The following is a 24,067-nucleotide window of genomic DNA, read 5'->3' on the forward strand; positions in this document are numbered from 1 at the left end:
TACGGTCACTGGTTTTTAATGTTGTTTCAAAACTTGTACATGTACCAAATGTCTCTATTGAAAGAGAAGAAAACACTATCCCATCAGCTTATTGAGGAATACGGCATTATTGCTACGGCGAAACAAAGACTGCCATAAGAATTTCAGAAACACATTCACACAAAAGAGGTTACTTGGCAACAGACACATGTTTTTCTCCATCAACTTGGAAAAGCTCTATGTACACCTAAAATGTTGCGTAACCCACAGATAACTTCAATGAAACATTCAGACGATTCTTTGTTGCCGTGACTTGCACACTGCGCTGGTACGGTATTAACATTTAGAAATGAAATCTATATAGTAATGAAAAATGGTTTGTCACTGACGATAAAATAACGCAGATCGAACCGCGACGGACATTATGATTTTGTTACGAAAAGTTCCACACTGTCGTCGTCGTAAGGTCGTCATCGTCGTCACCATTATCATCCTCGTCGTTGTCGTCGTCGTCGTTGGCGTCTCAACCGCTGCAGCTCAGGCATGGTCTAAGTTGTTGTTATAATCTTTGTTTTTAATTTGACAGCTTATCATTTTACGTTCTTTTCTCCTGCTGGATTTTCTTCCCCACATCATCCTTGTTTTCAAAACACTGAACGATTTTTGTTAGTGGCATATTCTTGCGGGTCTGTAAAGCAATACTAATACTGTAGTACGCTGGAAGTTGTCCAAAATGTAGTACTGATTAGAAACTGCCGGGCGGCAATACTTCAGTCACATTTGTTCAGAGACGCGCAGGCATACAGACAGACAGACAAGCAGACATACTTTCTCTCTCTCTCTCTCTCTCTCTCTCTCTCTCTCTCTCTCTCTCTCTCTCTGTCTCTGTCTCTCTCTCTCTCTCTCTCTCTCTCTCTCTCTCTCTCTCTCTCTCTCTGTCTGTCTCTGTCTCTGTCTCTCTCTCTGTCTCTCTCTCTCTCTCTGTCTCTCTCTCTCTCTCTCTCTTTAAGTATCGTTGTATCAGTCCAGTTCAGTTGATTGTAGAATCTACTATTTGAGGAAAATCCTATCAGGAGAGTAAATGCGCAATGATTTAAAGTTATACGAGATTAAAATTAGACAGCGAACTTCAACAAAGCTACGGTTCAACTGAACAGGAACTAAAGATTTATGATGCAAAGGGAGCTAAATGCGTACTTGTTTGACGACATGGGATCGCTTCCCTTACACTAAACTATCTCGCAATACTATGTACTGTACTGCAGATTGTAGTAGTACTAGCAGACAGTCTTCACCGTTTGAGTTAATCCAGGAAACGCAGATCTCGATCACGTTTCTCGTTCTCTGCGGAGGACTGTTTCGGTGCGCTCTAACATACAACTTTTCAACGTCTCTCCAAAGCCATCCAAGAATCCAATAATGTGTATATTGTGGTGGGAATAATGACAGTGGTAGCAGAGTATAGTCCGCAAAGTAATAGTCTCCATGCAAGAGCTACAATAGAACAACATTTGTCAACAGCACGAACACTTACTGCGTATTATAAACAACACGTGTCACAAGTACAGCTCTTCGTTAACAAAAGGTAAAAATAGATAATTTTCCACATATTTCATTAGTCAAACACGACATATTTACAGCGTGATTTAATACGGATGTGACATGTTTGTTGCAGAATAGTTATTGCGCAGCAATTGTAATTAACACGAGTAGGCTTACATATTTCCAAATAACAACTATTCCCTAATAATAATTTCCGAATAATAAGTTCTCCCTACGTATTCGCTAATAACTTAAATCCAAATAACAACTACTCCCCCCCCCCCTTTTTTTTCCAATGTTAATTCAAGCGTAGGCCGCGTAAGACGGCGACAAACGTTTTCAACCAGTTTCAGTTAGGAAAGGTGATACAGGTAGTAGTAGATGAGTTGTGAACTAAACTAAGCTTTGTTGTTATTCAATTCGTGGTAAAAATACAAAACAAAACAGTCTATGCTATATAGTTACAGGTAAACAGAATGCATAAACGCCGATCTCAGCTATTACTAACGATAATTTAAACACATTCATTAGCTAACGATAACGACAGTTCAGTCACACCGCGACAAATATCACCTGGGAAAATGTATGCATCGAAAGCCATAAGCTGAAACAATCAATGCCAAAGTGCCGAGAACAATGTAACTTCAGACAAAACACAACACACTCTAAAAGCTTTGTATGGGCTACATGAGCTTCCCTTGTTATGTCTGAGAGCACTGCAGTAACAATTCAATCAACATTTAGCAAAGAAAAACTTGTGCAGCGACAAATGTACGGAACTCCAAGACCTGACGACAAGAACAACAACAACAACAAAACAACAACATTCCAGCTGTTGAATAACATAAACAGACGCATCTTTCAAAGCCAAAACATCATCAATAAGTTCACTCTTGAAGATTTAAGTCATTTTAAACAGACAGACACACATACAGAACGTAGAAGCGGCAAAGGAACTTCCAAAACCAGGTGCGGCATGCTTGAACTTTGCTGAAAGCCTCCTTAATTTTTGTGCTAAGATTGCAGCAATGCGGTGGCTGCTCTTTTAGCAAAAACAAAAATCAACGAAAGGCTTTGTAAGCTCGTGCTAATAACCACAGGTCCTTACCCGATGACAGTAGAAATGATACACTTCTATGACGTACATCGGCAACACAACCGTTTCATTGTCCGCTTCAGCTGTAAACACTCGTTTGTTCAGTCCGATTTAGTCATACACAATCGTCGTTTTCGCTCGATTCAGCAATAGACAATCGTCTTTTTTGTTCGAGTCAGTAAAACCATTTACCTTAAAAGGTATACATTGTAAAATTACGCCTGGTGTCTGTGCATATCAGCAGTGGAGAAAAAAAATCAGCGGCACTAACACACTCGGGGACTGTTCGTCCATATCATCATCACAGAAGGTAAAACGGCACAAAGGTGTTGAAATCTCCATCGATGGACCCGACAAACGTTCATCCTCTGAAAGACCGTTAGTTTGTGGACACAACTATTTACACTGATGTTAAAAGATACCTTCCTTCTCGCGTAAATTATCGTTTGCACAGACACACTGAGATTTGTCTATGCTTTTACGTGGGAGAAGAGCATCCTTCCTCTTGAGCACAGGAGCTTGTATCCAATCGCCGGTCGATCATTATTTACTCCTTATTCCATATATTTACTCCTTATTCCATACAGTCTCCTTACTACTACTATTTACTAATAAGTAGTAGTAGGAAGGGTAAGCATGCAGCAGTAAATAATAAGCATGCAGGAGTAAATAATTATCGACCGGTGGTTGGATACAAGCTCATGTGCTCTTGAGCACCCTCCACAATCTACTGCATGGTTCCTTCCTGTGTGGAGCTGGAATTTCTTGTTGACATTATTTTGCAGATTGACACAGGTGTCATTCAACAAGCTGATTCGTAAACAAATTCTCACCATAAACAGAAAACAGTGAGGCTGTGGATATGTGGTATGTTTCTAAGTGGAAGCTTTTATCCCATGTACAAGTCTGACAAGATCTGTGTGGATGAACATCTCGATGTAGGCGAGAAGGATGGTGCCTTTAACCAAGGACGCTGTTGAAGTGTGTGGATTCATCATAATAATTATAGGTAAGGTGAGCTACTAAATGGACACACGTACACACTACAAAGAGGGACACACAGAAGTTACTGTCCAGCACGAGTATATACCCACACAGACCCTTGTACGGCCTTGGCTACACACTCGTCGAATTCACTGTACATCATGTACATAGGAATATTGACTTCTTGTTTCTCCGCAAAGTCACACGTTTTCTAAATCATTAAATTTTTATTTTACACTCATAATGTTTGTTTTGTCTTTCATCCGGGCTGTATACTCTAATTGATACAGATGATATATTAAATAGTCTTTGGTTGATGAGTTTTATATATGGGTTTTTTTTTATTGCAAGCAGTCGATGCATCCCCTCCCCCGCTTCCCTCATCAATGCTTTCATTCTTCATTCGTGTAAGCCACAGTTTGCTGATGATATCTTGTCCTCCTTGCTGTCTTTACCCTCTTATTGTAAAAATTGTTGCAAGGTATGACGCAAGGAGCCTCCGCTAATGACACTACAAAATAACAAGGCGATCCAAAGGTGTCTTTATGTTAGAAAAAACACACACTTGTGCTTGTAACTTGTGCAAATATAATTATGTGCATGAAAATCACATTTTCTATTGCTATAGTCGAAAACAAAAGCATCCTTATTTGAATGCACTTCATCGGGTTAATCGAATTATGTCACTGTCCTCAATATACTCCAAAAGAGAAAGTCACATTATCCACAGGAGAAGATCACAGGGCAAATAATAATATTTCTTCGTGGTTATCAAAGTCTTGCATGTCTCAGACACGTCTACTTTGTACAACACGTTGAAACTGTGGTTGACTATACTGTGCACGTCTGTTCCTTTTCCCCGAAAGCATCTCTGGTTAAGTCTGTATGACAACGACCGTGTCTCATCTCTGGTAAAGTCTGTATGACAACGACCGTGTCTCATCTCTGGTAAAGTCTGTATGACAACGACCGTGTCTCATCTCTGGTAAAGTCTGTATGACAACGACCGTGTCTCATCTCTGGTAAAGTTTGTATGACAACGACCGTGTCTCATCTCTGGTAAAGTCTGTATGACAACGACCGTGTCTCATCTCTGGTAAAGTCTGTATGACAACGACCGTGTCTCATCTCTGGTAAAGTTTGTATGACAACGACCGTGTCTCATCTCTGGTAAAGTCTGTATGACAACGACCGTGTCTCATTTCTGCTTTTTGTTCAACAGGCATCCCTGCTCTTCGACACTCTCTAGGCACAACTCTCTGCAACAAAGAACACGAATGTTGAAGTACAAGTGTGGATGCAGTGCATTATCTAAGCTTTTTGGGGTGTTAAAAGGCAGGGCTGGCTCCACTGTATATCATTTACACAATCTGAACCCTTTCTTTTTATGTCGAAGCAAACGCACAAAAGCAGAGATTTAAACCATGGTTGGCGGCCCCAATCTCGGCTTATTTAGTTACAGAAACAAGATGGTAAACCTATGTTTAGATATAGCTCTGCTTCCATCATCCTTGCATTCTCTCTGTTTCCCTCTGCCAATGCAGTTTCTTTTCGCTTTAGTTCGAATTAAAGTACTTGATCTTTTCTTGGTAAGGTGTAAGATCCATACATTTGCATCCTTTGATCCACAAACATTCAAAGCCGTGACTTTTCTACGAGCTAGGCCTAGTTCTCTTCAATCAATTTACACAAACGTCATCTACAGCAGTTACTTTACATAAATATCATACTTGGTTACTTTACATCACCGTATGAACTAGATGACCTCATTCTCAAAATTAACAGGAGGGAAAAGCAACGTCTGAATCCAGTGTTGCCAGTGGTGATGCCTGTCACTTGACTACATTGGATTTGACAAGTTTTGTCAGTTGCCTCAAAAGAAGTTCCGACGTGTTTTGTTTGTTTATTTGTTTTTTTTAGTTAACTGACGTAGGCTCATAGCAGTCAAGTGAACTGCAAGACTTCTGGCACCTTTTAATTAAAGAGTCCTTAAATACACTCATTCTCGAGAAAAAAAAGTTTGGCTCGCTGTCTCGGGTCTGGCAAGGCTTTTAAATTGTATAAAACCATACCACCACTTTGTCACATACGACCAACCAACACCCTGACTGCTTGCTGTAGTGAGCTGGACTTTTTTGTGTGAATTTATGTTTTTCCAGAAACATATTACATGTACTGGCTTTTGATTAATTCATAACGAAACTCCGAGTGTGCGCAGAGAGCACCCAGGCTGTTTATTTTTCGCATGCGACCAAGTCGAGGAATGATCTTATGCAGTGTAAAAGCCTGTCCTGATCTGAGACGGTGAACCGAACTGTTTTCACGGGAATCTTGTTCCTTTAAGGCTGTACAAACATGTTGGTTCTCACCAGTACAATTCAAAACTCGGTCCTTTTAGCAGACGATGAAATAGTGTGAAGCATATCCCTCCAAAAAACCACACAGGAAGGGCGGAGTACGATTATCTCCCCTCGTTCTCCTCAGAGTCAAGAAGACAAGGACCAATCGGCAGCCATTATTTCAGGCAGAGTGAACTTTGGCCTCACATTTAAGGTCAAGGACGAAAATGAAGTGGTGGTTTTGCAACACATGGTGTAACGTACATCCTAGTTTAGTGCGAGTCAGTGAAAGAAGTCTACCAGACATAGGTGGAAAGTTCAGAAGCCAAAGGTCAGAGGACATCCCAGGGGTTGGTGACAAGCCGCACGCCCTCATGCAGGGGGATGGTTCGATGGCGGCACGGCAGGATGTTTGGCAGAGGGCGGCAAATTGTCTCCGGGAAGAGCAGGCCGGCGAAGCCTACGCTGGCCATCATAGCTCCGAACACGACAAAAGGCACGGTGTAGTGGTAGGCCTCCTGTATAAAACAGACAGGAAATGTTAAGTGTTGGTGTAACACAGAAGAGAAGAGTGGTACACGCAGAGGACAAACATGGCCTAATACTTACTTAAGATCTGCTTGTGAGGCATTTCCAACAGTCTTTCAACAGCCATCAAAGGAAGTCTCACATTTTGCTTCACACACAAACAAAATGCCTGCTGTATCACTTTTTGACTAGACATCAAGACATTCGATTTGTGCTGTCCGCTTAAATTTCTGCTGTTCGATTAAATTGTAAAAACGAAAATCACAAAGAGCGAAACGTTTTGAACAAAATCTGTTTAATGTAAATTAAATAATGTTTGAGTTTTTTTTAAGCACGCTACAGACAGGTTTCACAGTCTTCAGAGTCGGGTATGTCCCTGACTTTGATATTAAATAAAATGTTTCGTTTTGTTTAGTCGTGAATTTTCACTGGTCTGTGTCGAATGTCTTCGGAATTTACATATGAAAAATAAACTTTGATCGAATTTAAGTCAAGTTTGTATTCCCCACCAGCGAAAAAGGTAGGTCGGTCGTGAGAAATGAGACAGACACGATTTCCCTTTTTAGCCACATTGCAATAGACAAAGGCACCAGTACAAAAACACACAAAGAAATCCAGTGAAAAGTACATTAGAAACCAAAGAACAGAGATAGATGAACACACTTAGTTAAAAAAACAATGAATGTGTTTATGTTTAGTCGATACAATCGCATGTGAAGTAAACGGTCTTTTTTCTAAATGTGTCTGTCTCAAAAACGTTAATTACAAATCTGTTCAGTTGGAATGGCTGTTAAAAGGTTTGGACGTAACATGCTCTTAATAAGTAGCAATTTCCATCAAATCACGACATGAAAAGGTTTTGAAAGGCTAACTACGGCTTATTCTACTTGCGCTTGGTCATTTTGTCACTCGGGCAAGGTGTCTGTCTCATTTTTTCTCACGACCGCCCTGCAGACAAATCGTCTGCTATAACCGCCATACACAGCAAATTGTCACGATGCACCCAATTTTACACTTCCTATCCGTTGTCAGGCAGATAATCAACTGGCTGACTAAAGAATTTTTCGGCATGTGTTTATTTCAGAGCACGTTATTTACTGTCTAGTAACTCGGGCAAGGTGTCTGTCTCATTTTTTCTCACGACCGCCCTGCAGACAAATCGTCTGCTATAACCGCCATACACAGCAAATTGTCATGATGCAACCAATTTTACACTTCCTATCCGTTGTCAGGCAGATGATCAACTGGCTGACTAAAGAATTTTTCGGCATGTGTTTATTTCAGAGCACGTCATTTACTGTCTAGTCACTCGGGCAAGGTGTCTGTCTCATTTTTTCTCACGACCGTCCTGAAGACAAATCGTCTGCTATGACCGCCATACACAGCAAATTGCCATGATGCGACCAATTTTATACTTCCTATCCGTTGTCAGGCAGATGATCAACTGGCTGACTAAAGAATTTTTCGGCATGTGTTTATTTCAGAGCACGTTATTTACTGTCTGTCTCTGAAAACCTTGAATTCTCACGACCGCCCGGCACTATTGACGGTCACTTCTTACCAAATGTTAAGCAGATTCATTTGTAAAATAACAACATTCAGTGACTGTGTCTGATCAACGCCAGTGGTTTTTTGTCAATCCTTGAATGCACTGCATTGTGAATGTTGTGGTCAAGTGAGAGTTTTATAGACATCGCCGTACGTTTTTCAACACTTTGATGACGTCAGACAGCAGATTGAAAACGTTCCAACTTGGAAAGAGAGCCAGTCACGATCATATAATCGTAGGGAATCAATAGTTGCTTTGTTTATTAACTTTCAAGTGCTTTTAAAAGTTTGATTTTTGTCATGGTTATTGTTGCATATGTGCGTGCGTACGTGCGCGCGCGCCTGTCAGTGTGGAAGAGTGTAGGGTAAGTGTATCCAATTCCGACCGACTTCGGGGATACCTAAATCCGACCGATTTTCCAAGTCACTAATGATGAGGTTCACACGTCATCCCAACAGAAAGAATGCCATTCATACAAGGGCCATTCATGAACGGTTGATGACGCGACGTCACGAACCAATCGTTTCGTCACGAGAGTTAATTGCGTCATCTGCACCGCGGCGCGAAATGTGCCTTCGCCATACGTTTCTTGCAAAGGGTGAGATAATTTGATGAACAGAGTTGTGTTTCTTTTACATGGATGTTAATAAGTGTTTTTGAAAGAATAATGTTATGGTTCTGACTAAATCTCATTGTACTTTTTAATCGAAAAGGGGAAAATCTTATCGGTCGTAATTAGATACCCAGTTTTTGAGAGAGTATTTAAATCCGACAACAACGCAGATAATACAAAACGCTGCACAAAATCCCAGTAAAACCATTCATTGTTTACGTTTATGACTTGAAAAAAGCATATGAACAAGGAAACATATCAGATGATGTATTATCTAGCTCTGTGTGTGTGTGTGTGTGTGTGTGTGTGTGTGTGTGTGTGCGTGCGTGCGTGTGTGTGTGTGTGTGTGTGTGTGTGTGTGTGTGTGTGTGTGTGTGTGTAAGCGTGCGCGCGAGCGTTGTGCGCACGTGTTCGTTTGTTAGCTTATGTGTGTGTGTGTGTGTGTGTGTGTGTGTGTGTGTGTGTGTGTGTGTGTGTGTGTGTGTGTGAGTGTTGATGCGTGAGTGTTGATGCGTGCGTACTTGCATGTGTGCGTGCGAGAGGGGTTGGGTTTTCTTATGTGTGCAGAGTAGTTGTTGTAGAAAATGCAAGACATTAAGGTTCAGTCTGTAGTGGATATACTGGGACAGCGTCCATGTACTATGCCACAGTTCAGTCTGTAGTGGATATACTGGGACTGCGTCCAGGTACTATGCCACAGTTCAGTCAGTAGTGGATATACTAGGACTGCGTTAAGGTACTCTGCCACAGTCTTTGATGACGTCATTTCCGTTTTTGTTATGGTTGAGGCGGACCTGTTAAGTAATCTTTGATTAAGTCGGGACTTTGATATTGCATTTGAGCCAGGTAGCTTGAAAATAAGTGAATTAGTTCGCTCATTAAAATTGTCATCAAAAACTAATATTTCATTACAGATTCAAACACTAATGCATTGTACTTCTTATCTTCTCCTGATTTAAAATATATATATATATATATACATATGTTATGTTTACTTTAAAAACGCGTTCAGAATTAAAGAAAACAGGTTGAGTATGCTTCGCGGAGATGAATGTGATCCGTGACGGTTTTCGGGTATGGTTAGCCGAGACTATCTGAATTTAGTCTCGCCGATCGGACTGGTTTTTTTTTTTTTAGTTTATCCTTCAATTTGATGCCTATAGATTGACTACGTGTTTTTATATCGCTTTACGCGACTTGTTTTACATTTCGTCAAGTTATGAAATGTATTATAAAATTTGGTACATAACATTCTAAAAATTGCAAATAACAATAACACTTTTGATTACAGATTCAAAAGTTATTGCATTGTATCCTTTGGATTTCCTGGATCCCAATGTATAAACAGATATGTCATGCTTAGTGTGAAAATCTGCTCAAATGAGAAAAATCGCCCGTTTTGTTCATATGCTTCGCGGAGGCAACCCGTCTCGGTCTTCTGGTTTCGGCTAGCCAAATCTCACTAGCATTGTTAATGACTCGTCCCTGATTCCAATGTTGATCTTTTAGTTTCAAACCAACTTAATGTTTTATTATCGCTTCACATGACTTGTTCTGTATATTTTTTTTCGCTGTCATGATGTCACCATTTAGAGGGTAGGGTTACATTTTCAGGTATTTATTCCCCAAGAATATGCCAAAAAAATTCCAAACTCGTTTTTTTCTATTGGTCAATGATTCTACTTTTTTTTTTAAAGTGAGAAATGGAGTGCAATTAACATTGTTACTTTTGAAGGTATGCTCATGACGTGCATCACAGCGAAATAGCAGTTCAGAAGAACGGAATTCCCATAATTAGTCCTTATTTGCTGCTTTTTTCACTGAGCTCGGAAATGATATTTTGCTTGCATTGTTATTGCTTAATTTATTAAAGCCTCTGGACAATATTCTTTGAATAAATCGTTACCCAATTCTGTTTACGTCAATCCCTTTGTTTGATAGAGTACTGTAACAAGCTATCACATGATGTCGACAAGAATGCGTCTCCATACAAGTTTTTGTCTTGATTCCATCCAGGAGGATGTAAGGCTTTAATAAAAACACTATTTCAAAGATCTCTGTCAAGATTGATTTTGTTGAAAAAAAAGGAAGTCTGTGATTGAAGATTGTGAAACCTGCCCACAGCTTTTGTGCAGAAAGTTGTTATTTGCACCAGAGTAGAACATACTTACCAGAAACACGAAGGCGTCAGCGAGTATGGAACCACCCGAGACGGCCATCACAGCCACAGAAACCCCCATGCATCTGTTGACACGACAAAGCAGCAATAAAATTACACTACAGCAGACTGTTGTCAACATGTTAGAAAGAAGACATGACTGCTTATAGCACTGCAAATGCCTAGAGATACCCACAGTTACCCCACATTCCTTCAATTTTCTACAATCGCTACGTTAGAATCAAAGTTTTGATGTCAAATTCTGATGTGGCAAAGAAAAGGCTAACTTTGTATTATAAAGCCAAACTGTGCATATTTTTTTTTTTGGGGGGGTACATTTTGGGGGTATATTTGCAGGACTATTAGTCTCTGACTGGCCAATACGTTATATAAGTACACGAATGCTTTGTCCTGTTGCTATGTTAGTTTAGGATGCATTTCTGTGTGTGGTTTCCATGTTTGTAAAGCGCGAGGGACTGTTATAGGGACTTGCGCTATAGAAAAGTGATTTATTATTACACTCTCTGTTATAATGTTATAATGTTATTATTATCGCGGTCATGCGAAGTTGTGGCTGCAATTCGACTACTCCATGACAGGTAGGTTCTACTAAACTGAATCCCCACTGCAGACCAAGACAAGGTATATTGATGTCCTACAGGCATATATTGTTAGCCTCTTTAGGACAGGTATGGGGCAATATGATAGTGACCGCCCGACTGCAGCTCAGCCACAGCTATTAAAGTGTGTGATCACTGCGCTACAATATAAACATAACACCAAGTTAGCCGACGACAGTTGGTGAAACTTGAATTGGATAGTAAACCTTGGCAGTGAACATGGTACCCAGGCCTGAAAGTGGCGAGTATAGAAACATGTAACTGGCGAGTAGAAATGTTAAAGTTGCTGAAACAAATGGTTGGTTTGGCAAGTAAAGTTTGCTCTCTGGTTAGTACATTTTCAGAATCACTAGCCAAAGGCGAGTACACCATTTGTTGGACTTTCAGGGCTAAACTCTATACAAACACAGAATGTGAATATTCTTTGACCACTAGATGAAATATAGAACCTAAAGGGTTTTGATTCCAATACCTAAGTGAAGTTTATCTTGAGAACTTTTGAATGCTGTTCAAGTGGCAGACTTACAACCAGCATTCCGGCAACTTTCAAGCCATTTTTGTCAGAACAAAGTCAGTGGAAATCGCTGCCACTGTATGTAAACGATTGAAAGCTGACTTGCACATTCGGGTTTGTCACCTTCGTTGTTTTCCGTCCCAATGAGTAATTGCGATTTAAAAAAAGTCTGCAGCAAGTCTCTTGTAAATCGTTGAGGAATCGAGCAGCGCTTGAATAAGTTTTCAAGTCGCTGCTTAATCGAAACTGAATCGGAACTAAATCGTCGGTACCGTTCACGTGGCACACTTTTCGTCGACTTGGCCTCAGTGACTCATGATCTACTTCAAACTAACTGCAGTTGGTGGAAAGTTGGTTGAACATCTGACATGCGAACAGCACTTTGAGCTTTTTGTTTGTTTGTTTGTTTGCTTAACGCCCAGCCGACCACGAAGGGCAATATCAGGGCGGTGCTGCTTTGACATTTAACGTGCGCCACACACAAGACAGAAGTCGCAGCACCAGGCCTGTCTCACCCAGTCACATTATTCTGACACCGGACCAACCAGTCCTAGCACCAGGCGGAGCAGCCACTAGATTGCCAATTTTAAAGTCTTAGGTATGACCCGGCCGGGGTTCGAACCCACGACCTCCCGATCACGGGGCGGACGCCTTACGACTAGGCCAACCGTGCCGGTCAGCACTTTGAGCTATCAAACCATGTACGTCTTCCCACGCCAAAGGAGCACATCTCAAACATTTCAACATGACCTACCTGACCACAGTGGGGTACATCTCCACGGCGATGACGAAGACCAGGCCGAGGGAGGCACTGACCCCGATCTTGCCGAACACGGCCATACCGGTCAGCATGGAGGGCACCTGGGACAGGTTGCCCGTCATGTGTAACACCAGCACCGACAGCAACACCAGGCCTGACGCTACGGCGTACAGAAACAGGCACCACCGCCGTCCTAGGCTGAAAGCATAAAGATACAAAAATGGGAATCAGTATATGATATATGATCCCGAAGCTGTTTGATTAACATGTCCGTCATGTTTTACTGCAAGTACCGACAGTAACACCAAGCCCCGCGACGCCACGGCGTACAGAAATAGGCACCACCGACGTCCTAGACTGAAAGCATAGTAATTAAAACAAAAAAGTAAATGTAGATCAGTATATGAAATATATCCCGAATGTGTTTAACGTGTGATTGACATGCCAGTCATGTTTAACACCAGCACCGGACATTAACACGAGGCCTGACGCTACGGTGTACTACTTCTTCTTCTTCTTCTTCTTCTTCTTCTTCTTCTTCTCCTTCTCCTTCTCCTCCTCCTCCTCCTCCTCCTCCTCCTCCTCCTCCTTCTCCTTCTCCTTCTCCTTCTTCTTCTTCTTCTTCTTCTTCTTCGTTCACTCATGTTTTTAGCACGAGTGGATTTTTATGTGTATGACCGTTTTTACCCCGCCAGTCAGGCAGCATACGCCGATTTCGGGGGAGGCATGCTGGGTATTTTTGTGTTTCTATAACCCACCGAACTCTGACATGGATTACAGGATCTTTTCCGTGCGAACTTGGTCTTGTGCTTGCGTGTACACACGAAGGGGGTTACGTCACTAGCGGGTCTGCACATAAGTTGACCTGGGAGATCGGAAAAATCTCCACTCTTAACCCACCAGGCGGCAGCGACCGGGATTCGAACTCACGACCTCCCGATTAGGAGGCCGATGTCTTACCACCACGCCACTGCGCCCGATACGGTGTACAGAAACAAACACCTCCGACGTTCTAGCATGAAAAGAAAGTTGAGTGCAAATACCAGTGTAATAATGCACTCCCAAAGTGTGCAACGTTTGCCCAGCAAACCTGTCATGTTTGATACCAACATGGACAATAACGCCAGCATCGAAGCTATACGGTGTTCTAAAACAAGCAGTATTGCCGTCCCAAACTAAGTGTCAAAAATGATTGGCATCATTATGGAATGTTCGCGCAGTGTTGCCTAACATAATTATTCAGCACAAACACTAGTATGGTCAGTAACCACATCCCCGACGCTGCGGCGTACTGACACAGGCACCACAGTTGTCGTAGATTGAAAACACAAGTGAAAGAAAGATAAAGATGATAACCAGCATATGAAAAATGATCAGAACAGTCGCCCGACGACGACAATACTAAGGGTATTGTTTGTTTGTTTGTTTTAAACATTGTTTAATCACGTTTAAATACAACACAGCATCCACATATCCGCAGGTCTTATGTAACTGACTAATCATCAACATCAAAAAGAGATAACAAATAATATGTAAATAACAAATACAGTACGGATATTGTTTGTTTGCTTATAGTTGGTTCTTGTCTCGATTTTCAGCATCGAACTTATTCTCGGTCTACTATCACAACTAAGTATGAATATTAGGCTTAAAGACATGACGTACGGAAAACAGGTGCAATAGTCTCCCTAGGCTGATAACGCAGAGAAGATCAGTATGTATACAAGACCAGATGAATACCCGCTTCGCCGGGTACGGCTTCGCCGGGAAAAAGTCGAGCCGAATACCCGCCTGCGCCGGGGACCCGGCTTTGCCGGGTGTACGCCGGCTTTGCCGGCGCACCGCACGAAGGAAGGGAGATAAATGCGCAAAACACTGGAGAAGAGTAATACCCGGCTTCGCCGGGACAGTGACCTTCTAAAAATAGTACAACGGGAATATGGATTGAGCGTTGTCGACAGTGACCTTCTAAAAATAGAAACGGGAATGTGGATTGACGCCACACGAAGGAAGGGAGATAAACGCTGAAAACACTGGAGAAGATAAGGAAGAGTTACTGGGAATGGATCCAGAGAAAAAGCAAAATCGGTTCAGCGCTGCGCGCTGAGAGCACGTGTTGAAATATCTCATCGACCAGGTTGTGTCCGGGGTGTACCTGACTATGGCCACCAAATTAGAGATCCATCGAGAACTTTGGCCGTGCATTGCGGACACACACACACACACACACACACACACACACACACACACACACACACACACACACACACACACACACACACACGTCTTATATATATATAGATACCACCACATGTATGGGGTGGGTTGTTTTTTTCCCCCACCACATGTATGTAAGGCCAGCACGGAGAACACACGGGACTGCTTGGCCGTCATTCAGGCACCATCGTTGTTCTAGACTGAAAACATCGGAACAGAAACTCAGCTGGGAAAAATGGGTGACATTTACCATATCATGAGTAAGAACAACAAAGGAAATACGATCCGGAACTGAAGCCATCACACAGAGTAAACATGCAGACAGCACTGACGCCGTCCTAGACTACCAAACAACAACGACGATATGGAAAATATCCCAACATTTGCAGCTCATGTGCAACGCGGTATCACGTTCCTGAGACTACGGCGTTCAGAAACAGCTGCACCACCGCTGTACATTACATGGATATGGCTGAAATTAAGCGTAAGAAAAGACACATAGAAAAAAGGATCAGCCACAGGAACTGAAGCCAACACGGGCACATTATACATTTACAATGGTTGCCATCAAAGTTGTATGCCAATTTCACTGCCAATGGTGGCGATCAGGGTACGACCCCACTCGGGGCGAACACAGTACCCGATTTTCCCCGAGTACTCTCCATTCCACACAGCTGTAAATGGGTACCTAATCGGTGCTGGGGAAGGCGAATGCAGCAAGGTAAAGCTGGCTCAAGAGAAGTTGAGATCTCTTACATCTCGCTCCCTTACGGCCAAACGTGGTTATGGGACTACAGTTTCACCTTTCACCCAATGCGTCTTAATGTTTTCATGCCCATGCGTAATCCTTTATCGACACGTGCCGCTCTGAATGAGCGTCTGTTTTCAGTGTTCTAGATAGGCATTTGTTGCCAGAGCCCTGAATGGGTATCTGTTTTCAGAGTTCTAAATGGGCATCTGTTTTCAGTGTTCTTAATGGGCATTTGTTGTCAGAGCTCTGGATAGATATTTGTTTTCAGTGTCCTTACTGGGCATTTGTTATATGAGCTCTGAATGTGTATCTGTTTTCAAAGTTCTAAATGGGCATCTGTTTTCAGAGTTCTAAATGGGCATCAGTTTTCAGTGTTCTAAATGGGTATTTGTTAACAGAGCTCTGAATGTGTATCTTTTTTCAGTGTTCTTAATGGGCATCTGTTTTTAGTGTTCGGAAGAGAGTTTACAGTGGGTTTCTATAATTATCATGTTTGTGAAAACACACCTGAGATATGGCTCCATGGCGTTCTTATTTACCATACTACAGATGCTTCACGTGTTCTTGTTCCATTAGAACGACCTGCTCCGATAGTGGTATGTACAAATGGGGAAAAAACAGCCCAGCGTACCTAGCTGCATGCTGATTTACTGTTTTTATACTTGCCATATGCAGGTTATTTACCTGCCAGATCTAGAGAGAGGGTGGAAACTGGCTTTGCTGAGTTCTTTACAGTTTTGTTCGACCTTATCTGATTCTAGCAAATCAGACTGGAATGCACTTTCCACTGAATGCAGGAAAACACTGGGCAAGCGAAGATAGATATATACAGAAGGGTAGAAGATAGGTACGTGGTCAGAGAGAGAGAGAGAGAGAGAGAGAGAGAGAGAGAGAGAGAGAGAGAGAGAGAGAGAGAGAGAGAGAGAGAGAGAGAGAGAGAGAGAGAGAAAGAGAGAGCAAGCGCAAGAGAGAGAGAGAGAGAGAGACAGAGAGAGAGAGAGAGAGAGACAGAGACAGAGACAGAGAGAGAGAGAGAGAGAGAAGAGAGAAAAAGAGAGAGAGAGAGAAAGAGAGAGAGGAGAGAGAGAGAGAGAGAGAGAGAGAGAGAGAGAGAGAGAGAGAGAGAGAGGAGGGGGAGGGACGGACGGACGGACGGATGGACGGACGGACAGACGGACAAACATACAGACAGAAAGACAGACAGACAGACAGACAGACAGACAGATAGTTGATCGACCGGTTGGCTGAAAGACTTGCTGGCTTGCAAGATTAACGACTAACTGATTTAAGTTTCGAATTCAAACGAAAATGAATAATGCTGACAAGGACAACACATTTTTGTTTGTTTCTTTGTGTGTTTGTTTTAATGGAAATAGAAATGTATCCCTAACACACAAGTATGTTCCTCTGGTCACTGCGGCCTCGGCGCATATGTCCAACAGCTGCGGTAACCAGATAATGTAAATGAATGCACGACCATGAGTGGTATGCAGCCTGTCCGGTTGGCCATTCCCTCGGAAATGGAAAAGCGAGGTCTGGACCCATGATAGAGACCAGTATATCAAGTTCCATGCAAAGGCAAGCTGCACATTTTCCCGCCCAGTATAAAAGGGGGGAAAAGTAGAAAAGAAAAGATACACTGGTACCCATTACAGTTGAGGGCCCCAAAGGGTTTAAAATCGTGATCGTGATTGGCGTTTTTTGACCTTTCTGTGACCGTGATTGCCGAAATTTCCATTTCTGTGATCGTGATGGGACTTTGCCCGTGATCCGTGATGACAAAAAAATCAAGTCTCGTGATCGTGATCGTCATTTGTTTTCGTGATCGTGATGGGCATTATTGCAAAGCATTTTATTTTCAACGTACATTTTTCACAGCTGTATCACTCTATGATCCTCTATTCGTCAAGGAGTCAATCCCGATTGAAGGGAAGCAACAACACATTCAGAAATATGATTTTGACAGCGATTGCTTCCCTTTAAAAGAACCAATCACACACAAAAAAAAGATCCAATCAGAAGGCAAATTGCAAAAGTCTGCCAAACTTCATCCAATGGAAGGGCTTCGTGCACAAGTATTGAGTGCATTCAGTCAAATTCGAATTCGACGATCAAAAATGGCGTGCAGCGGTACTGTCATCGAACTTCTGTTATATTTTGTGGATTCAAGCCAGACCAAAGCAGGCGGCGAGAATGCCTTCCTTGGTGGAAAGGTCAGGCTACGGGTCGGTCTTTCCGAAGACGAAATATCAAGGTATCAGTGTTGATCTATGTTGCTCTATGACTGTTCTGAATGTAGGCAAAGATCTTGACATTTGTTCAAGATCTTTGAGTTTGAGTGAGATCATTGACATTGTCGACATTGCCACGTCCGGCTGTCACTCGCTCAGTGTGACCTCGACTGGCTCGAGATCGAGTCTGCGTGTAGCCAAAACCGAAACTAGAAATGTGTTTTTTATCCCAGCAACGTGGACACGCTTGGCATAGATTTTAATTGTCGCTTCTTTGCATTAAGCTTGGATTTATTTTAGCGCCTGTAAACTTTAATATCAACAATGGGTTAAATTCAGAAACAATGGCGGGGAGACGTGCCAGTTTGGGTCACTTGATCCTCATGTCAGACTCAAAGACGATCAAAGTCATGTTCATTGTTCGTTGGGGATTCAAGTTTGTCAGGCATGCTACTTTTCCGGAATTTGCCGGAAATCCGATAAAGCCGTTTTCAAAATCCGGTAAAGTCAAATTTCTTCCGGTGAAGTTGAAAAATTTCCGCAAAAACGATCCGTGTGAATTTCGCGCAACGCGATTGGGCGCTAGTCTCAATGAAGCCAGCGCACAGTAGTGTTGTTTTCACCAGTTTGGAGGTGTGTTGAATGGTGGTGGGGGGAGGCTAAAATGGGATTTTTAACAAAATCACAACACTATTACAGCCCTAAAAATGATGCCCAGAATGCACCAGATTGCACAGATTTTAACCGGTTTTTTTGAAATTTCCAGGGGGGCATGCCCCCGGAACCCCCTAGTTGGCTCGCCTGCTTCGCAGGCTCAGACTTGTGGCTTCGCCACTGGCACTGCGCGCTTCTTTCAGGTAAAACCATTTTTGGCCTGTAGCATTCCTGTTTGTTTTTCAAGGCCACGAAACCAGGCGATGGTGTAGGCCTACCTCAAATTGTATGGCAAAGTTGAAAATAAAGAGCCCATCACACATACATGTACTTTAATTTCAATCCACCCAATAGTTTTTGAGAAAATGGGTTTACAAGATTTAGCTGTGGAAATGTGAAATTGTGCAAGTATAATTATATTCATGTGTGTGAGTGAGGGTGTCACTGTGGGAGTTGAATGTGTATGAGTGGAGAGAGAGAGAGAGAGAGAGAGAGAGAGAGAGAGAGAGAGAGAGAGAGAGAGAGAGAGAGACTGAGAGAGAGGAGAGAGAGAGAAAGAGAGAGAGAGAAAGAGAGAGAGAGAGAGAGAGAGAGAGAGAGAGAGAGAGAGAGAGAGAGAGAACAATGAAAACAACATTCTTGTTACTGATTACAAATCATGATATGTATTTCTATGTGTGTATAAAAGGGAATTCAAAAAATGATAATAAAAAAAGTGCAACAGTTCTCACTTTGTGTTGAATAAACAATAGATCCAGAGGAGCGAATTACTGTGTGGTTGTGTTTACTTTGAGTTTGACACGTGCTTTCCGTACATGCAACTTTTACCGTGACCGTGATTTGCCACTGGTGTTCGTGATCGTGAAAACAAAAATCAAGGTAACTGTGATCGTGAAAGCTAAAATTTCCCTTCCCGTGATCGTGATGATACCCCCCCTGTGGGGCCCTCACAGTTAGCATCAATTTAGGATTCTTGTTGCAAATGTGGTGCGCATGCCGTGAATAAAAAAAACCACCCATTATTGTAGAACGAAGGAAAAACAACGAAAGCGAGAAGAAGAGAAAAAAGCGAGAAATGAAGAGAACACAATATAATTGAAAAAAAGAACAACTAAAAGACAACAACCATAAATACTAAAAAACAAGAAGACCGTACATCAGTAACTCTTGCTAGTACAGTAGACTCCGCTTAATAAAAACACATCGGGACTTGGCAAATTTGTATTTATTAACCAAAGTTTATATTAACCGAATTAAAAAAAAAAAAAAACAGAAAAAAAAGAATTTCCTCTCCTGTGAAGGAAGCGATCATGAAGTAAATGTACCTGTACGATTCAGTTGAAAAACTTGTCCATTGTCAGCTGTTTCAGTGGCTCTTTGCGCAGAAATGCGCGGATGTCGGCATCTCGTGATCTCGTTTCCCCCTAAATCACAATTTTCGCTGAACTTAGCTCACGAAGCTTCAGCAAATGCTCGCATCGTCTGTTGGGTGAGTAGATATCGCTCCGTGTTTGACAATACATTGTCAAATTTGTGTTAAGTGAGCGTCCCAGCACGGAAAAAATACCCAATTTCGCCAACCGGAGTTTTGCATTTATTAACCGAAGGATTATTACATGGGCCATATAGTGATATATCCGGACCGGACTAAAGTGTATTTTAAAAGCGGCTGTCCTTATTAACCGTGTGTTTATTAAGCGGATTCTACTGTAGTGTGTATATCTCCCTTATCAGTATTGCCTGATCTTTACAAGGTTGGCTGACATTTGGCCATTAACTGTTTTTCCCCGAAAACAAGGGTACACATGCAGTAAAAACAAGTAATAAACACTGAAGTTTTTCCCCCAGAGCTATATCCTATATCAGGGCTACATCTCTCATGTATACCATGACCTCGCCTTTTTTTTTTCTCCGAATGTTTCTTTTGTTCCACATTCATCACTTTGAAAGGCTCATATTTCAGATGATGCTTAGTATCTAGCTCCGATCTCATTGTCTACGGACACCCATACAGTGTAAGTGCTTTTTTTGTATGTCTGTTCGTAAACTTTTATACCACCCTAGAGAAATTGCAGCTCGGTGGGCGCACTAAATCTTTAACTCGGAACTGTTCACATGGCAACACGGAGAGCTCTCTGGACACACACATAGCTCCGCAAAGCCTTGTTCTAAAAATGTTGCTGATGTGTTAATTGAACAAGCCTGGGAGTTGTGGGAACACCGAACTGTGGGTAAACTTAGCTATAGCTCCACGAAGCCTTGATCTGGAAATGTTGCTGATGTTCTTTACAGCAGAAACAAGCATGGGAAATATTTGGGAACACCGAGCTATAGGCAAACAGAGGCCGCGAAGCCTTGTTCGAAACATGTTGCCGATGTTCTGAAAAGCCAGGACACGCCTTCGAACTGTGGAGCTGTTTGGAAACAGAGCTATCGGCACACATAGCTTCGCAAAGCCCTGTTCTGGATGTGTTACTAATGTTCTAGAAGCAGGAACAATCCTTGGACATCTAGGAACCGTAGAGATGTAGGCACATATAGCTCCGCGAAGCCCTGTCAAGTTCTGAAAACGTTGCTGATGCAGGAACATGCTTAGGAACTGTGTTGCTGATATTTGAAACAAAAAACAAAAAAAGAAGAAAAAAAGAAGTTACACTAGAACTGGAAAGGCCGTTCCTTCCTCTACCATATTCAGCAGACAAATTGATTTTTTTGTCAGATTGTGTTTATACAGTGGAACAGACAATACAGACACCCCCAACAATCACAACAGCTAAAACTGAACAAGTTTTGCATATCATTGGAAAGAACAATCCATTTTGTATTCAAAACAGTAAGTTGTATCACATTTGGGCGAAATTATTGCATACTATCAAGGGGGTGGGCGTTAACATGGATATTTACGCTGACTCGGGAGATGACGTGAGCATAAACGCGACCTGGTAGGTTGGTTATCAAATCTGGTACACGATCTTTGCCCCAGCTGCTGTTAACACCCTGCACCGGAACCAAACGATGGCAAACTGGGCCGTGGCCTTAAGGGGGGGGGGGGGGGGGTGTCAAACACAAAGAGGCACACATAATACATAGACAGGAAGATAAAGCGGACAGAGTAAAAGCAGGCACAGAGGCACATAAACAGACATTAAAAAAAAGGCTGACAAACAGACAAATACACAGATAAACTGGGACGTATGCAAAAAGACAGAAAAATAGGCAGACAGACTGATAGAATGCAGGAAGAGGTGCGCACAGACGAGCACACAAGCAGACAGACATATAATTACTCATGCAGACAGACAAACACACGGACAGACGGGCAGGCAGACACGCACGTCACTGTAAAATCACACACACACACACACACACACACACACACACACGCACACACACACGCACACACACACACACACACACACGCACGCACACACGCACGCACACACGCACGCACACACATGAACGTGCAGAGAGAGAGAGAGAGAGAGAGAGAGAGAGAGAGAGAGAGAGAGAGAGAGAGATAGAGAGGGAGATAGAGAGGCAGAGAGAGAGATCTCACACTAAAGTGATAATGAGGGCTCTACACATAAAACAGCATTATCGCCAACATGCTTCCAGCTGACGCATTCGCCATCCATAAATAAGCTTCTCCATTACACAAAAGACATAACATTTCCCACATGAATAAAAAGGAAAGCAAGCAAAAATAACCTTTTTGCTCTCATTTTAGTGTGATTGTCCTATCATTGCGCCATCGCCCTGCACGTCACCACTGTTACCAAGAGTTCTGAGAATGCAAAAGTGTCAATGTAATCATGCAATGCCAGCAGCAGGCTGCAGAATAATTACTGATGCTCTTATCTGTCTTATTTTGTGTAACTAACCCGACCAATGCACCTTCATTTTCATGCATCGCTGATACCTGAGTTTTGAAAATGCAGAAGACTTTCAGGCAATACACAAGTTAGATTACGTGTTTTTTTAAGCGGTCTTCCCAGGCTTTAAAAAATAAATCTCATTTCTCATAGTAGGGTTGTATTGTATTTCTTGTTCGTTGATTATGTTTCGATTTGTTTCTTTTTCTCCTTAAGCAATTAATTATATCATGAAAGATATTAAGAGAGCCACCGTTTTCTGTTCCTAATAGTAATTTTTACTCGAAAGACGACAGAAAAAAGACATAGACAAATAGGATATATCTGGAAAAAACCAAATGCTTAGGTTTAACAAACGGGTAAGAAGAACGCATTCGCCCATAACAATCCTTCAAAGTGTTCACCTGTGTGTGTGTGTGTGTGTGTGTGTGTGTGTGTGTGTGTGTGTGTGTGTGTGTGTGTGTGTGTGTGTTTGTTCCTTTTTTTCCACACCAACGGTTACCTAAACCCTAGTTAGGCAACCATCCACGTGTGGATGGTTGCATATAAGGTGGATGGTCTCTTGAAAAGTGGATGGCTACCCCAACCCAAAAAATGGATGGTTACTTTAAATGTGGATTGTTACCCAGAATGGGATGTTTCTTAAGAAGTGTGTGGAAATTGTGGAAATGTTACCTACATTTTGGAAATGTCTCTTGAGTATAAACACAGCGGTCGCTGCGATGTGGGATTCCTCCGATGAGAGAACACCTTCCAATAAGAGACAAATAATTTTCTCTCTGCTTTTTAATAATAAAGCTTGCCTCTCGTCAAAGGACACCTGCAATTTAGGGACAGTTTGTGTAGGTCCAAACTGAGGTGTCCTCTAATTGAAGGTACCACTCAATAATGAAAAATAGGATGACTAGTGAAGATCCCATTAGGCCAAATAAAAAAATAGGTCTGTTTACGGTAACATGGCCGAAAAAAATAGGGTTGGTCCGTCGGATTTTTTCTTTCTTTTTCCCCGTCTCGTTTGGTCCATTGTTGTCCGATTTTGTTCAATTGTTTTTTAAAACGAAAGGAATTTTATCGTCTTTCCTCACAAGGCAAAAATTATTACAATATAGCTAAGTACGCTCCGGTTTGACACCACAAAGCACGACAACTTTACGACAAAGACACCCCCCCCCCCCCCCAATTTTTTTTTTCTTTTCCATTTTTCGAAAAACAAGTTTAGGGTCGGGCCGAAAAATTAGGGTCGGTCGGGATACCGTAAACAGACCCAAGTAACCTTCCCACATGGATCCCATGTGGGCCCCAAGTGGGATCCCACATGGTGACGTTGTGGGAAGTCCCACATGGGCGCCATGTGGGATTTGATTACGACTTCCAGTGGGAGCCCAGTGGGAAGTAAATGGGACACCAGTGGGAAACCAGTGGGACACGACTGGAAAACGTGTAGGGCACGAGTGGGATCAGGGTGGGAAACCAGTGGGATTCACGGGTGGAAAACGAGTGGGATTCATTCAGGTAGGAAGCGAGTGGGATTCAGGTGGGAAGCAAGTGGGATTCGGGTGGGAAACAAGTGGGGTTTAAATCGGAAACGTGTGGGACTTCTTAATTTTTCTTCTTCTGTCGACTTCCGTAGAGGACTGGGTTCTTCCGAACGTCTCAAGAG

General features: G+C 42.3%; 1 protein-coding gene across 1 annotated transcript; it reads right to left on the reverse strand.

Moving 5' to 3' along the window:
• LOC138952273 (solute carrier family 22 member 15-like) lies at positions 1-23,758 on the reverse strand. Its single transcript, XM_070323908.1, has 6 exons — positions 23,681-23,758; positions 23,211-23,227; positions 12,677-12,880; positions 10,802-10,874; positions 5,971-6,458; positions 1-4,860 (listed from the first exon to the last, which is right to left on the reverse strand). Exons 1-5 carry the CDS (start codon positions 23,756-23,758, stop codon positions 6,273-6,275), a joined length of 558 nt encoding a protein of 185 aa, XP_070180009.1. The 3' UTR covers positions 1-4,860; positions 5,971-6,272.
• Between the last annotated feature and the right edge of the window lie 309 nt (positions 23,759-24,067).

The sequence above is a fragment of the Littorina saxatilis genome, linkage group LG2 (genome assembly GCF_037325665.1).
Source record: "Littorina saxatilis isolate snail1 linkage group LG2, US_GU_Lsax_2.0, whole genome shotgun sequence".
NCBI classification, from domain to species: domain Eukaryota; kingdom Metazoa; phylum Mollusca; class Gastropoda; order Littorinimorpha; family Littorinidae; genus Littorina; species Littorina saxatilis.

Bases quoted from the DNA above. Each gene is read 5' to 3' on its own strand.
- LOC138952273 (XM_070323908.1), bottom strand. From the start codon at position 23,758: ATGGCGCCCATGTGGGACTTCCCACAACGTCACCATGTGGGATCCCAC. The intron at 10,875-12,676 runs GTAGGTCATGTT...TCGTGTCAACAG, and splicing joins ATGTACCCCACTGTGGTCAG to ATGCATGGGGGTTTCTGTGG. The intron at 6,459-10,801 runs GTAAGTATGTTC...TGTTTTATACAG, and splicing joins CTGACGCCTTCGTGTTTCTG to GAGGCCTACCACTACACCGT.